The sequence below is a fragment of the Plectropomus leopardus genome, chromosome 16, assembly GCF_026936395.1.
Source record: "Plectropomus leopardus strain MGB_pleo_1.0 chromosome 16, ASM2693639v1, whole genome shotgun sequence".
Taxonomy (NCBI): domain Eukaryota; kingdom Metazoa; phylum Chordata; class Actinopteri; order Perciformes; family Serranidae; genus Plectropomus; species Plectropomus leopardus.
In genome coordinates, this window is record NC_142191.1 from 9,131,704 (window position 1) to 9,148,063 (window position 16,360).

At 39.0% G+C, this 16,360-nt stretch overlaps 1 protein-coding gene across 3 annotated transcripts; it reads left to right on the forward strand.

Annotated features, from left to right (window-relative positions):
* The first annotated feature begins 6 nt into the window (after positions 1-6).
* adcy3b (adenylate cyclase 3b) lies at positions 7-15,652 on the forward strand. Of its 3 annotated transcripts, XM_088089874.1 has the most exons (21): positions 7-584; positions 1,149-1,944; positions 3,268-3,417; positions 4,683-4,819; positions 5,637-5,748; positions 6,490-6,617; positions 6,912-7,070; positions 7,158-7,317; positions 8,432-8,539; positions 8,703-8,779; positions 8,873-9,034; positions 9,223-9,310; positions 10,252-10,368; positions 11,621-11,892; positions 12,050-12,131; positions 12,942-13,100; positions 13,531-13,677; positions 14,415-14,531; positions 14,637-14,763; positions 14,861-14,985; positions 15,094-15,652. In XM_088089874.1, exons 2-21 carry the CDS (start codon positions 1,264-1,266, stop codon positions 15,274-15,276), a joined length of 3,291 nt encoding a protein of 1,096 aa, XP_087946000.1. In that variant the 5' UTR covers positions 7-584; positions 1,149-1,263; the 3' UTR covers positions 15,277-15,652. The 3 variants fall into 3 exon arrangements, with proteins under 3 accessions (XP_087946000.1, XP_042359131.2, XP_087946001.1); XM_042503197.2 differs by having other exon boundaries at positions 122-1,944; XM_088089875.1 differs by having other exon boundaries at positions 122-1,944; positions 7,158-7,293.
* The last annotated feature ends 708 nt before the right edge of the window (positions 15,653-16,360 follow it).

Here is a 16,360-nt window from a genome sequence, read left to right on the forward strand (position 1 = left end):
TTCACTAAGATAGTGATATCTCAGTACTAATTATGTAAGGAGGATTAGAGAAACTGTCTTCTGTTCGACACTTTGCAGAGTAACTGCAATGATTCCTTTTCTTCACCTCTTCACACCAGCAACTTTGTCACATTTCCCAAGACATGATTGCAAGCTGGCAATTACTTTGGTTTCATCTTAGCAACAGTAACAGAGGAATTGCTGTTTAGAGAAAGGAGGAGGGAGTGGGAGGAGAGAGGAGAGAGGAGCAGAGAATAACATCAGATGACTGGAGAGCATCTTAGAGTAGAGTCTGTCGTGCAGATCTTATTATGATTAGGAGAAATATGGATTTATGCATCAAAATAAGAAGCTCTTTGAAAAGATGAAATGTTGCATAAAAATGGATATCCACCTGTGGCTCAGGGTGTTGTTGGTTTACCATGGCAGCACTCAAGACTGCAGCAGCAAGGAAGAAGTTTTTCCACGGAAACAGCCTGGGAACAGCAGCGGCTCCAACACTGTGAGAAGCTCTGAGAATCTGATACACTTTTAGGGGGTTAATGATGCCATAAAATGAAGAAACATGGTAATCATTTCAAAAGGTAAGCTTTTTTAGTTTTTTTATTATGGGTGAAGTCAGGTACCATGGGATATCAGGTAAAAAAAAAAAGGTTTTACATCTCAGGCTCTTTAAACACTAGCAGCTGGTCACCAAACATGTTACTGACTTCTTTACATGAAACAAACATTTTTATTGATTTGAGATAGCCAGTTTGAAAGCTTGTTTTAATTGCACTTGTTATTTTTAAGTTGTAAAATCTTCACAAAATTAATATATGTAAATATAATAATTATATATATATATACATATAAAGTAAACATAAATGAAGACTTGTAGTAATGTTTAGCTACCTACGTTTTTCAAAGCAATCGTATTCTAGTTCTTTTTCAAGCAAAATCAAGTTGTTAGATTTTACAATGTAGCCTAATACTTGAGCTAGTTTGCAGTAGTTGGTTTTCATGGTAATAACCTACCAAAAAGTGTCCCAAATTACTTGACTTCACCCTAAGGTGACACTAGTCATGGAATGAATGATGTCATTATCTTTTGCAAAAAAAAAAAAATAAAAATAAATAAAATTTTGACTATTATCTCCAAAAATTAGCACTAACATGGGACCATCACAACTTTTCCATGGGTTTTGGCTCTCTGCGCGCTTCAGGATTAACGTACCACAGTATTACTTCATGAACCGAGAGGATTACTTTTATTAAACCAGCATGTCTCTGAACCGGGTCCACACCACAGACACGGAGCCGTCTGCAGAGTACTCGGTGGAGTATTCGGTGCAAGTTTCCAGTGATCCGGGTCATGCACCGGGTCGGACGCGTGAGGTTACCGTGCTCCAGTCGGGATGCTGCCGCTGCCTGCCGCGCGCAGTGCGCCTCACTTTTGCGCCGGAGTCATTGGAGAGGATCTACCAGAGCTACTTCCGCCGGCAGAGACAGGAGAACCTGCTGGTGCTGGTGATGTTTGCGGCTCTCTTCAACAGCTTCATCATCATCATGTGCGCGGTGGTGTACACTCAGGACAAACTGGCGATGGTGGTGGTGGCAGCTGTGGCGCTGGCTGCGGATATTGCTCTTTACGTGCTGTGTTGGCTGCAGAAACTCCCCTCGTCACCGGTCTCACGCGGAGCAGTGCCGTACATACTGTGGCTGATGGTCACCGTCCACGTTTTGTGCTACATGGGTCTGAACTACGAGCGTTTCCCGCAGGCCAGTGACTCTGTGGGCTGGCAGGCGTTTTTCAGTTTCTCCAGCTTCCTGACTCTCCCCATCAACCTGGTGCCGCTGCTGCTGCTCACAGCGCTCTCCTGTGGGATACACACCTTGGTGCTGGGGGTGACCGTGGCTCAAAGGTTTGAGGACAACCTGCAGGGACCCATGCTGGTGAGACAGGTAAATATGGCTCCTCAGTAAAGTGATAAATGTCCTCATAGTGCTCCAGCTTTTGCATGAAAAACAAAAACAACTCATCAGATGGAGGAGTCTCCAATGCAGCTGTCAATCAAACATGTTCTCACTCTAAACTCAGTAAAGTTCAGTAAGTGAGTGAGTGTGCCATCAATCAAAATATGATGCACTAGGTACCCCTTCTATGGTATGTCAATTTATGGCCGCTACATGCATTTTCTCTTTTCAAATTAAACTTTATTTTTCAAAAGAAATGTACATATTCTGGCTGTTAAATGCATACACTCTTCTTCAAAATAAACTAAGAACGCGGGCAGAAATCTTTGTTTTTAGGTTCACTTCCTTAACTTTAGACATTAAAAGCACATGGTTAGGTTTAAATAATATTGTTTGGCCTAAAATAAGAATGTTTGTTACCAACGTAATATAATGTCACGTCACATGACATATGCCACTAGCATAATATGCTAAATATACTTGCACACCACGTAGTAAACAACTCCATTGACTTTTGCTTTCACACGCGACACAAACTGCAGTCTCACGGGTGAAAGTCCGGACTTTGTTTGACCCATCCACCTAAACTTCCCACCTGCCCAATGCAGATTTTCTTTCTCTTTATACTACGGTAGCTGCCCAGAGCATCAACAAATAATAGCGCCACAATAGGTTGCCTGTGCGTTGGTGTTTGATATTGACGGGCGTTGAGTGCGAGTCTGTATTTAATGAGTCAGAGTTGAGACCCTGTTGGTCAGTTGTGTCAATCACTGCTTATAAACTGCTGTCAAGTGAAGTGTGAAGTGCTGAAAAAATATGAATCAAGATTCTGTTACTGCGTTGCCTTTTTCTCACCCTAAATGTTTTACGAAACATATCTTAGTGTTCTGCTTAGCTATGAAATGAGAAATGTACTCCAACATGGATTAAGGGTCATACACTTTCTCCTTTACTGCTAAACAGTACAGTTAAATATGTTTCGGAAAATATCTGAAGACACAAATAGGAAATGCAGTAACAGGTTTTACCAAAGTTCACCAGCAGTGATTGACAACTGCTCTCACCTGTGACTGGCCCAAGTCTCCTGTCACGAGCTGGAAAACAAACCCAAGCAGGGATGAATTTGGGTGAAATTTGAATCTAGCGGATTAATCCAGATAAACCGAATTTAATATGCAAAGCCTGACAGTTCCAACTGGCTCCACATTTTGATCCAGTGCAGGAGCTCAGAATTTCAGACAATAGTTAGAAAGTGACAGTATTAGGAAACTAACCACTTTAACTGTATGCACACATCCTCTCTCCCCACAGCTCCTGGCCAACGTGATGCTGTACCTGTGTGCAGCCACACTGGGCGTGATGTCATATTACATGGCAGACAGGAAGTACAGGACCGCTTTTTTGGAGGCCCGTCAGTCACTAGAGGTCAAACTCACGCTGGAAGAGCAGAGCACCCAGCAGGTATGTGGGGGAACACATACACAAACACAGATATACTTTGCTTAATTAGATAATACATTTCCGTATTCAGGGCAAACAAACACATACACGTATGCACAAACACACCTGTGAAGTAGAACATCTTGTGCTGCCTAATTACAGCGTGTTTTGCTCAGCTGGAGACTAATAGGTTGATTAGAGAGACTTGTTTTCACCAGCAGAGCCATCGTCAGGGACCTGACACAATATGGTCAGCCTGAGCTTTGTGACAACCAAATTGTGGGAAGATAAGATTTGATAAGAATTTTTATTGTATTTGATCATTGCTCTTAGTTTGCCATTGTGTTATCCTGTCTAGCCCCTTTAGTGTTGCTTTCTCTATTGTATTCCTTCAACAGTTACTTTGCTCTTTCTCTATAATGATAATGATAAGCAATGCATCACTTAGCTTCTGTGTCAGACTCCAGCCTGCTTCTCCAAACTGGAAGCGTGCTGACTGAAATCTACTGTAGGTAATACTCTGATTATAGATGAGTAACCCTTACACTTCAGAAATCTGTACTGTCCCTTCAATTGTGTTAACTGACCAGTATGTAAGCTCATTTTTCCCCCCAAATATTAGAAATGGTAGGTGAAGAAAAGACACATGCCAATAAATAAAAGATTAAGGTGTGAGCCAGTTTGAGCTCCAAATGTGGATAAATGTAATTTAATTTCAGTGCAATCATATTATGAATAAACTGGCAATGATACAGCGCTCTTTCATATTACGCAATCATGTATTTCTTCTCATGTCTCAGTGGTGCCAGTATTTGAAAGCTGATACTAATCCATAACTTTAATTTATTAAAGTTAAAACAGTGTAATTTATACTGTCTTCAAGTTTGCTTTTATTCATTTAATTCTTCCATCTGATCCCCTCATACTTTGTTCACGTTATTTCTGTGATTCTGAACGTGACAGTATGTGGGGAAATGGAAAGCAGATCTGTGTAAAAATGGAGGTGGAAAAGATGGAGAGTAGTGGTGGATATGTAGATGATGATGGAGAGACAAAAATAGATCAAATTCCCAAAGTGTCTTTGCATTGGGGGAGCCTTGGTAGGAGACAAAGAGATCCAACCAAACAGAACACATCACATCATTTGACAGGATCTCCCGAGAATCACTTTTTCGTGTCAGTCATGCTATGCACACACACAGATAATACACATGGGGCAGATTTATTCTCTCTGTCAGTGCTGAACTTAACAAAACTCACCGTTACTAAACTGTGCCTCCATGTAGGAGGAACTGTTACTGTCCATACTACCCAAACACATCGCTGACGAGATGCTGCAGGGCATGAAGAACCAGGCCAATCAGAACGAGGTCCAACAGCAGCAGTTCAACACTATGTACATGTACCGCCATGAAAATGTCAGGTCGGGATCACACATTTTTAATTTTGGGGAGGCGAGTTTTGATGACCATTGTTATGGGAAGGTTTTTATGGCTTTTCAAAGGGGACCTGTAATGCTTTTAGTTATTTTCTTACATACACACAGTATAATGTCACAGTTTTAGATAATGAAGTAAATTATTTAACTCCTAGGGCCCGCTTTAATATTACACATACTTGTATTGCTCTTTGCACAAAATGCACTTTTCAAAATCACGCTTTAAAAAATATTATACATTAGTTGTATTTTATACTTTCATTGAGTTGATTTTTTAATCTCTAATCACAAACATCAAATATTCATTAATTTTCAGGTTTAAATGCCAGGTTTTTGTAATGCTGCAACTATGTTTTTAGATGAAAAAAACAACTCCAACAACAACTGACTCAGTTATGTGTTTGTTTAACTGAAGAAAACTGTCCAAGAAAACATCCAGTTGTTGATTTGTTCAGTGCACTTTCAGAGCTTGTATTGGACAATAGTCCCCTGCTAATATGGTTATGTAAATTTGTGTGTCGTCTGCATAACTATAGTAACACATTTTGTTTTCGTTTTCATCATCTGAGCCAGGAGAAACATGTAGATGTCAAACAGAGGCCCCAGAATGGTGCCTTGGGGAACTCCGTGTGTCATTTTTGTACACTCAGATGTGTAAACACCCATTAACAGAAAGACTAAGTGTTTTTTGATCATTAAAGCATCAACATGTTCTGCTAGAAGTCCAAAATACAAGTACCAGAAATGAGCATAATAGGTCCTCTTTAAATATCACATTGCAACCTCTTCACTTGTGTTCCAGTATCCTGTTTGCTGACATAGTGGGCTTCACCCAGCTGTCCTCAGCCTGTAGCGCTCAGGAGCTCGTGAAGCTTCTTAATGAACTGTTTGCCCGCTTTGATAAACTGGCAGAAGTAAGTGTCTGTTTCCCTCTATTTCTGTAATCATTTACTGTTTTTCTCTTTGCAAAATTCAAAAGTTACAATTCTTTCCTTCTAGATATTGCCAGTGTTTTGTTTTGCTACATTTAATTGGTATATGCATAGTGTTGGGTCATTCGCAAACAATTAGTTCAAAAGGACAAATCTTTTGGGTGACCAAGCTGAATCCCTTCCAGAAACGATCCGTTCATTTCTCAGTTCAGTTGAACTCCTAATCAGCGGCAGGCAAGCATGCAGGGATTCACTGAATAAGTGATTCAAGTCTTAACCTGTCTTAGATCCTTTTACTGCAAGCGAACAGTGCATGGTCAGCGAACACACAAAATTATGAACATGAGCCCTGAATGACAGACTTTTGCTAAGTAGCTGGAGGTAGGAAGTAGTATCATATTTTATTTAATAATTAGGTGTCGCAGAATTATACGTGTTGTACATAACAGAGTGGGACTTCAGCTTACAGTTTGCAAACAGTATCTTTATTTACCTAAATCATCCATTCTCAGTTCAGTAGTTATCAAGCTGGCCTGAACGTTCAGCTGTGTTTCACCTCAGTGAGAGCGACTACACACAGTTGGAGTTCCAGTCAAACACTGAACGGTTCGATGAACAAATCCTTTGACCAATTCTTTTTAATGAATGGATCCTCGTGATTCATGACGCTAAAAAGGCTCTGCCCATCTCTGAATATGCACAACTTTTCTTGCTCTCTTGCAGGAACATCACCAACTGAGGATTAAGATCCTCGGAGACTGTTACTATTGTATCTGTGGTCTTCCTGAATTCAGAGAGGACCACGCTGCATGCTCCATAATGATGGGCCTAGCGATGGTAGACGCCATCTCGTAAGTACATATCATCATGCACTTCCACTGTCTATATTTGTAAACCCTAAATGCTGTTTATAGACATGTATTTATACACACACTGCACAAATCCACCTATTAAATATTTGTTTATTGGCACCATTTGTTTACAACTACAGAACCACTTGACCCATATAAAGCCTTTATATTTTCGAGGATAAATATAAAAATGGAGGAAGCCAAGGAGACATGGGAGACAACACAGACAGAGAGAAGTAGGCTGTTTGTCACAGAATGACTTCAAGAGATTCATTGCTTTCCCTCTTGCTCTAGGTATGTGCGAGAGAAGACTCGAACTGAAGTGGACATGCGCGTGGGTGTCCACTCAGGCACCGTGCTGGGAGGAGTGCTCGGGCAGAAGAGGTGGCAGTTTGACGTTTGGTCCACAGATGTCACTGTAGCCAATAAGATGGAGTCTGGAGGGATTCCTGGGTGAGAGAACAATGCTTTATTTTACTGTCAGGGTGAGCAATCAAACTGTGTCATACATTTTCTGAAGGTTTGTGTGCTGCTACCCAGGAGAGTGCATATTTCCCAGAGCACCAAAGACAGTCTGCACGGAGAATTCGAACTGGAGGCGGGGGAAGGCGGAGAGAGGTGCGAGTACCTGCTGGAGAAAGGCATCGACACTTACCTGGTTCTTGTGCCTAAACAGGTAGCAAATGGGCTCGGTGGAAATGTGAGTGACTTGATCAATAGCATTGTTGCATGAGTTTAAAGGAATACTTCGAATGACTGTTTGTATATCAATTACTCTCCCTGTGTTACGTTAAATTCATGCAGAAAACTTTTTTTTTATCTTGCATGCCTCTATGGTAAACAAAGAATCCAAAAATTGAAGTCAAAGAGGTGCAAGTTTAACAACAGAAAAACTATTTCAAAACATCTGTTTACAAATTCTCACACAATTCATGCAGTATGATCCAAGCCTAATTTATCCAATTGCACACTCAGCACTTACCAAACAGACAGCCCTTTCTTTCGGGGAACTGAACGAAAAGTAAAACTTATCTAGATTCTCTTAAACTCTTTTGACAAAAACAGTAATTTTACTGAGATGAACTTGAAATCTACCTACATGGTCTACCACTGCTTAGATCAGTTAGTTTGTTTGTGTATGTGTGACTTTGTTGCTTAAAGGGCTAGTTCTGATTCACAACAAAAGCGACACAACAACACAGATAAACTAACTAAGGCAGTGCCAGGCAGCTCCTGTGTTCAGTGAGGTAAAATTACTGTTTTTTTTCCATGGAGTTGTGCTTTAGAGAGAGCATAGATTGAGTTTCAAGGGCTGTTCAGATGCTTTTTGGTAAGTATTGAGCAATTGACTAGATAAGTGAGACTTGGATTAAACTGCACAAGCTGTGTGAAAGTTTGTAAATGGATATTTGGATATAGTTTTGCCGTTGTTAAATGTGGACTAGAATTTTGTCAGTTTCTGGATTCTTTGTTCACTGGAGGGATGCAAGAAAAGTAATCTTTTTCATGAATTCAACATAACACAGGGTGAGTAAGTAATTGATACACAAATGGTCATTTGGGGGATGAAGCATTCCTTCAAACAAACAAACAAACAAACAAACAAACAAACAAACTTTGATTTACATTTAATCAAAAACAAAGTCAGTGTAATGTATACTTTTCAAACACTATGTTAGATTAAAATGCATTTCTGGTTCGTAAAGATAAATATATTTTCATATTTGTATATATATATTTGTATGTGTGTGTATATATATATATATATATATATATCACATTGACAGATGTTTTTCCTGCTTCTCCTCTCTCAGAAACCAGGCACATTGTCCAACAGAAATTCAAACCAGCTGATCAACACTACAGCAACAAATGGGAACGCAGCCTCACCCCAGTCCACGCCTACTGAGTCTAAACAGGAGGTGAATTATGATAAATGTCTTCATTTAATTCATTTAATTCAATACTTATGGGTCAAGAGCATATTGATTTGCACGCATAGAAACACACACACATAATAATTAGTACCATTAAGTGAAATCTTTGACAGCTATTGAATCTCATTTTTCATGCTGTCTTCTTCAGAGGAGTAAGATGGTGGAGGAACATGTGATCAACCGACGACTGCAGCAGGAGCTGCTGGAGAGAGAAACTCAGAAAATGTGCGAAATTGAGACAAATAACAAAACAGATAGCAAAAGTAGATAAAGATGATTACAGGGATTACAGGGATAACATCTTGCTGTTTCTTACAGAATGAAGGATAATCAGATAAACCCTGTGTCTTTACGTTTTGTGGATGGGAAGTTGGAGGAGCACTACTCCTCAGAGAAGGAGAAACGAAGCGGAGCAGCCTTCTGCAGCTGCATCATTGTGCTCTTCTTCATCACAGTGATGGAGGTGTTCATAGACCCACTGTGAGTTCACATATATTACTTTGTCATACTATATCACATGTAATACACACCTCATATTAACACCAAATGCATACAGCTGATAACATGCTCCATGGACATTTGTCAATTCATATACAGTATGAATTTTGCCTTAAAAAATTGCAAAACTGAATCAAGACATTGATGGAAGATTTGTGTTCTTGTTCTAGGTTGGCTGTGAACTATGTGACTCTTGCAATAGGGGAGTTATTGTTACTTGTCCTCGCAGTGTGCTCCCTGGCTGCTATCTTCCCAAGGGTGAGAAAACAAAATTTGTATCCATGGTTGTGGTGACTGGGAAACAGAATTTAGTTTAAATGCTCAGTGCTTTCCAATCTTTTTTTTTTGGCTCAAACATTTTCAACCAAACCAAATTCAACCATATTTTTATTTTTTGACTTTCCATGTGTTGAATTCTCTGAATTCTCTTACTTTATATTTAATTAAAGCTGTTTAAAATAACAAGTGAGATAAACTTCTATGATTTTACAGTTATCATGAATTGCAATGGATGGACTCCTATAAAATGTATAGGATGTTCCATTGCATTTTATCCTCATACAGCAGTTTGTATGATATCCTGTGAATTAGTATGTCATGATTCATGTTACGTACTTAAAGTAAACTTATGGAGGTTAGGTTTAGGCAAGTAAAGTGACTGTGGTTAGGTTTAGGAAAAGAGACTTGGTGACAACTTACCTTAAAATTATTTTAAGTTCACACACTTCCAAATACCGGTCTCCTATGTGAAGTCCTGTGTTTTATGAACCATCCATCTACCTAACCTGCCTCCTTATGGGACGGCTTCCTTCTTATGTCCTGTCAGTGTATTGGTCATGTGATCAGAACCTTCCAAAATATGCAGGTTTTACACAAATCAGCGGCTCATGATCACGTAGGATATGTATGAATTTTCATGCATTATTTTTCATAGGAAAACATAAAAACCGTACATGAGCACAGTCTATTCATTGCTATTTTGTTGATTTGGCTGCAGCTTTAGTCCCTTGTTACTTCCTGTCAACTACCAAGGAAACTATAATTATTGACTATACTTTTGATAACCTCCTTTTCGGCTACTGCATTAACAAACATTCCAGCAGGAAATACGCATCTAACCATTTAATATGTTTGTGTTGTCAAGTTTGAAAAGGTCAACCGAGACATTTCAAGAAGTAAGATGTTTTTGTTTGTCATAGATGTTTTCCAAGAGGTTGGTGTCTTTCTCAGTGTGGATCGATCGCACACGATGGGCCAGAAACACGTGGGCAATGGCTGCCATATTTGTTCTTACCATGGCTGTGATCGCTGACATGGTACGACTGCAAGACACTTTGATGCAACTCTGATACATTGCTGGTGTGTGTGTGTGTGTGTGTGTGTGTGTGTGTGTGTGTGTGTGTTAGGGGTGGGTGATATGGCGAATGATTTCTCTAACAGTATATATGATTGTCATAACACAAAAACGAAATACATTATGGTACTGTAAAATACACTTTTTCACTAATCCAATTAAATACCTGTAAAATCAAGGTACTTAGGCATTTTAATGCAATTTCCTGTTAATTGAATGTTGCCATCCATGGATGTATTATTGGATGGACTCAGCGGGCACATGTTCAGGGGCCCTACAATGTAACACTCAAATGAGCATGCATCGACCAAGAAGAGACTTAAAATAACCACAAAGTGATGCAAAGTGACCAAAAAAGACACCAATATATCTTTTAAGAAACACAAAATGACAAAAAAGACACAAAATTACTATATAGAGACATGAGATGACCAAATAAGAAAAAAAATACTAAAAATAAAAAAAGAGATGCAAAAAGTCTTCATAGAGCCACAAAACAGCTACAAAAAAATACAAAGGAACTACAAAGAGAAACAATACGACCACAAAAGAGACAAATATATACCTAAGAGACACAAAATGATTGCAAAGAAACACAAAACCAAGCACACAAAATTACCACAAACAGACATAATACCTCAAAAAGATGCTGTCAGTCACAAAGAGACACAAAAGAACAACAACAAAAAGAGTCAAAACCAGCACAAAGTAGTGTATCTTGTTCTTATGTAGGGGAGGTGGAGGGACCTTTTGCATGTCTGCGCCCACAGACCCACTGTCACATAATCCGCCCATGCTGCCATCACGGTACAAATTTTCGTATCAACCAACCTTAGTGCATGTGCGTCTTTCCATTTGTGTGTTTCCACTTTGTCCTCATCAAACTATCACAACCTTTTATGTGTCTGACGACATGTTCCCACTGGGGTCCATTAGCTGTCTGTCTCGTTGCCTGCTGGCTCATTTGTCACGGCCCCACGGGAGCAGCCTGTTACACACAACGCTGCCTTTAAGGTCTGACAGGAATAGAGGACGCTAAAGTGAACATTAATTTCTCTGTCTTAGCTGTCATGCGGATGTGTCAGTCACACTTTGACAAAATGCTCTGTAAAAAAACATGTTTACTGTTGCTATTGTTGCTAATTCAGACTGGTTATTTCAAACATATTCTTCATACACTTTATTCCTCATGCCCTGCGTCTCTGATGTTGCAGCTGAGCTGTGTTCCACTGTCCCTCCGAGTCTTCAACAGCACCTCCGGCCCCGTGTTGGAGTCATTTGGTGATCGAGGCTGTGCAGAGAACCCAAAGCATTACAGCTTCATGGCTGTGATGTCACTCATAGCCACCGCCATGTTGGTACAGGTCAGCCACCTGATTAAACTGGGACTCATGGTATTGGTCGTCACAGCAAATGGAGCCGTTAACATCTACAGCTGGCGGGACATTTATGACCTGTATGACTACATACAATTTGCCTCATACAGGTGAGAAATTAGTAAATCTATCAATGTACTGTATGTAAGTTTAATGAAAAATACATAAATAAGCCAATAGAGAAAGATTCAGATATCTTTAGTCTGTCATTTATAAAATTCAGTTGTAAGTCTGCTGTACATTATTCTGTCCCTGTCTTGTTTCCAGAACATCTATTGTGCCATCCAAGTACCTCATGACCATGATGATTATTGTCATGATGATTGGCTTCTACTTCTTTGCGCGCCATGTGAGTCACTGTCCCCTGTGCACCCACACTGCATCACACTCTGCCGACCCACAGCCTGTCCGCTACAGCTTTTAAAGCCAGCACCTACAGAGGGAAACGTCCTATCATAGAGCAAAGCAATTATCAAATTTATATTATTATATATATTTAGTTTTTCTCCAAATAGCTAACTCACTTAAAGGGTAACTTGTATTTTTCAACCTGGATCCTATTTTTCCATGGTTTTGTGTCTTACTGCCTAATTGGACCAATAGTTTTTGAAATTGGGCCGATTTAGTGACTGGAAAAATTATGGAAAGTATCCCTACTGAGATAGACCCTTTTAAGCCTCCTCACCAGGAATACCTTGAGGGACTTTCTTCAAATTTGGCACAAACATCCACTTGGACTCAACAATGAAATGATTAGATTTTGGTGGTTAAAGGTCACTGTGACCTTGCATTTAACTCGTTCTTGTGAAAGCAATATCTCAAGAACACCTTGAGGTAATTTCCTCAAATTTGGCACAAACATTTACTTGGGCTCAACAGTGAACTGATTAGAAATTTGGTGATTACAACTGATTAGATTCCTCTCTTAAAACAACATAAAACAAACACCTTTAGTGGGTGTAAACTGAATGAGCCCTGACTGGTTGCAGTGCAGCCTGTTTCAAGGCTGTCATCTGTAGCTGTCTTGCTCAGTACTGGACCAGTGTAACATATTGTGGGTCCCTTTAGTCACTAAGACACAAAAACATGGGAAAATTGGGTCCAGGTTAGAAAATATGATACTTATTGTTTTATATCAATATTATGTTACTTTGTGTAGTTGGAGCGTCAGTCCAGGAAGCTGTTCCTCTGGAAGATCGGTGTGCATGACCAAAAGGAGAGGGTGTTTGAGATGAGACGTTGGAACGAAGCGCTGGTCACCAACATGCTGCCGGAGCATGTGGCCAAACACTTCCTGGGCAGCAAGAAGAGAGATGAGGTGCGTATGAGTGAGCGCCAAGTTACAGTGTGATTTAGGTATGTGGGTGTTTGAGGGCAGTGAGAAAAAGAAAAGGACATGAGGGACGATGTCAGGAAGAAGAAGGAGGAGAAGTAAGGTTGAGATTCTGTTTAAATGTCATTTCATTTTACACCTTCATCAGTGGCAACGGAAGTAACACTTCAAATGAAACTCAATATAGTTTTGTTAATTGCATCATTAAATTAATGAAGATACTGTATGTGATGCCTAGATCTCATCACAATACATTTCAGGGTAAATTTATGCCATCTTGTGGTCCATTTCATAAGTACAAATTAAGGCTTTCCTCTGGTGTATTCTAATAACTAGAAATAATAAGCTTTTTAAAGAAACACATTTTCAAAATAAAATCAGATTAAACTAACATCATGTCATTTATCATTTGCAGGAGCTGTACAGTCAGTCTTACAATGAAATAGGTGTCATGTTCGCTTCCATCCCAAACTTTTCTGACTTCTACACTGAAGAGAGCATCAACAACGGAGGCATCGAGTGTCTCCGGATTCTCAATGAGATAATCTCCGACTTTGACAGTGTGAGTACCAGCAGTGTTTGTACAGCTGGTTGTACATATCTACAACTAAATGGTACAACTCTCGGGTTTTAAGGGCAGGTACTAGGTGAATGGGGGAAAACTTTTAACTTGTAGATATCACCATGAGACTTCCCCAGCTAATTACTTTTTTTGTATTACAAGTTTATTATATCTTTTAAATATTCAAACCAGGCATTATCTAATTTAATATGCACAATTTTGCAGCGATTTCCCAAACAAAAATCTGAACTTTGGCCAAAGTCAGGTTCAAATGTATTTTTATTTATTTTATTTGTTTATTTTTAACATTTTTTCATATCTCTTTTTAATCCCTCCATAAATCCCCCCAAAATACTGTCAACATTCATAATAAATCAAACTTGCCATCTTTTTAGGATTAAAATGTTTAAAATTTAAATCAGGCACTACAGATGAATGAGGTGGAAAAAAACCTTAGATATCACCATCAAACTTCCCCAATTGATTGCTTACATAAAGACATTAATAAATTGTATTAAAAGAAATTTCCTGTTTATGTAGCCTAAATGATGCAGTGTCAAACTAAATATGCGCTTTTTGCGGGAATTTTGGATTTTTTCTTACCATTTGTCTGAAAGAAGATATGTTATGGAAGTGAAATAGCCCTAAGTCTCAAAATTAACCAGTGCATGAAAAAAATATGTTTTAACATGCAATGTCTCCCCTTGAATATCTATGATGTCTACCTCCGCCACCAGTTATTAGACAGGGACGAGTTCCGCTGCATCACTAAGATCAAGACAATAGGAAGCACCTACATGGCTGCATCAGGACTCACTCCAGAGAGCAACATGAATGGATACAGCAACCGCAAGGTTAAGAGCTTTCATATTTTAACTGACTATGAGTGAAACAATCTGTTGTATCATTTTATCTTGCATATGGTGATGACAATAAAAAGTTCTGCTGTTTTTTCACAGCCAGAGGAGCAGTCACTGATCGAGCGCTGGCAGCACCTCTCTGACCTGGCAGACTTTGCCTTGGCAATGAAAGTTACCCTCAACAACCTCAACAAACAGTCGTTCAACAACTTCATGCTCCGAATTGGTTAGTGCATGTGGCTGTGTGTGTACGTGTGCGTTTGTAAGACTGTGTGCAAATTTGCAGGTGTGTATATTCACGTTTCCATGTTAATCCCCTTCAGGTTTGAATAAGGGGGGAGTTTTGGCTGGCGTGATCGGAGCTCGTAAACCTCACTATGACATCTGGGGAAACACAGTCAACGTCGCCAGCAGGATGGAGTCCACCGGAGTGATGGGAAACATCCAGGTAGCACACAAAAGCATACATATTACTCTCATTTATTTGCTCATTTTCAACTTATGTTGTCTATTTTTGTTAATCTGCTTTAAATGTTGTGCCCTGCTCTGCACTCAGGTGGTGGAAGACTGCTATGACATCCTGAAGGAGTACGGCTTCCGCTTTATTCGAAGGGGGCCCATATTTGTCAAAGGTAAAGGGGAGCTGCTAACTTTCTTCATGAAAGGAAAAGACAAATCCAGCAGCAATGGCGCTCCTGTGACCACTGCCCTTCCACACCAAGTCGGAGACCTTTCTTGACTTATTACTTGTGGTAAAAAGCCGTTATCAAAAAGACAAGCTTGTGCAGAATGTCTGCACAATTTATTTTATATTCACAACCATTTTTCATTCACTGTAGCAATGTAAACTATATGGAAGTAGACCAACATGACAAAATAATACAATAAAAGTGATTCTGTATAGCTGTACATAAGTCAGGACTACAGATGATGATTTTGCAGAGCTCCTGCATTTATAATTTTGCACTTGATTCATATGAGTGCTATGAAAGTTACAAGCTTGAAACAGACACATAAATTACTTTCTTGTTTTACCTTGAGCTCAGGTTTTGTAAAATAATGTAGCCTAATCACACTGTATTTATACCGTGTTAATAAAACATGTTTGCACTAAGTTTTTCAGATTATTTTGTGGATCATTCAGTCTTGAGAATTATTTTAATCAGGAAAAGGGAGAAAAAAAATAGCATTAGGGGTTTCATTTCATAAAGTTACAATATTATCATGCTGACGGTATGACCTGCTACAAGACAAAGGCAGGTAAACAGTTCTGGGTCAGTGATCTAATTATAAATACGATGAATGTCTCAGGCCATTTGTTTCTTAGTTATTCATTCATTCCTTGATTAACATTTACTTGCAGTGTAGCAAGACCTTGATCAGCCTCAGTCACACTTTCTGTTAGGTTTAGTGGAAAAATGGGCTTGGATTGATCAGTTACAGTCAGTCTGTGATTTAAATTGAAATAGTATAGAAAACAGAAAATTACACAACTATCAATAAGTATGTAAGTAAACAAATGAGTAAAAACAGGAATACATCAAAACAGCACAGAAATACATCAGTAAAAATAAATGTTGAAATCAATATGTAAATAAATAAAGAATTGCAAAGGACAGGACCTCCTTCCTAATTAATACACAGAAACAAAAATACAGAGATAAATAAATTTTGTTGTACAAAATGTAGAAATAAATTTAAGATCATTTTTATATGTTTAGTTATTCGTTGCTTTATTTGTAAATTTATCCGGTCATCTTTTTTCTCCATAATTGTTTCAACATTTATTCATTCTGTTATTTATACATTTATGTATAGTTATT

Bases quoted from the DNA above. Each gene is read 5' to 3' on its own strand.
- adcy3b (XM_088089874.1), top strand. From the start codon at position 1,264: ATGTCTCTGAACCGGGTCCACACCACAGACACGGAGCCGTCTGCAGAG. The intron at 5,749-6,489 runs GTAAGTGTCTGT...GCTCTCTTGCAG, and splicing joins GCTTTGATAAACTGGCAGAA to GAACATCACCAACTGAGGAT. The intron at 11,893-12,049 runs GTGAGAAATTAG...TCTTGTTTCCAG, and splicing joins ATACAATTTGCCTCATACAG to AACATCTATTGTGCCATCCA.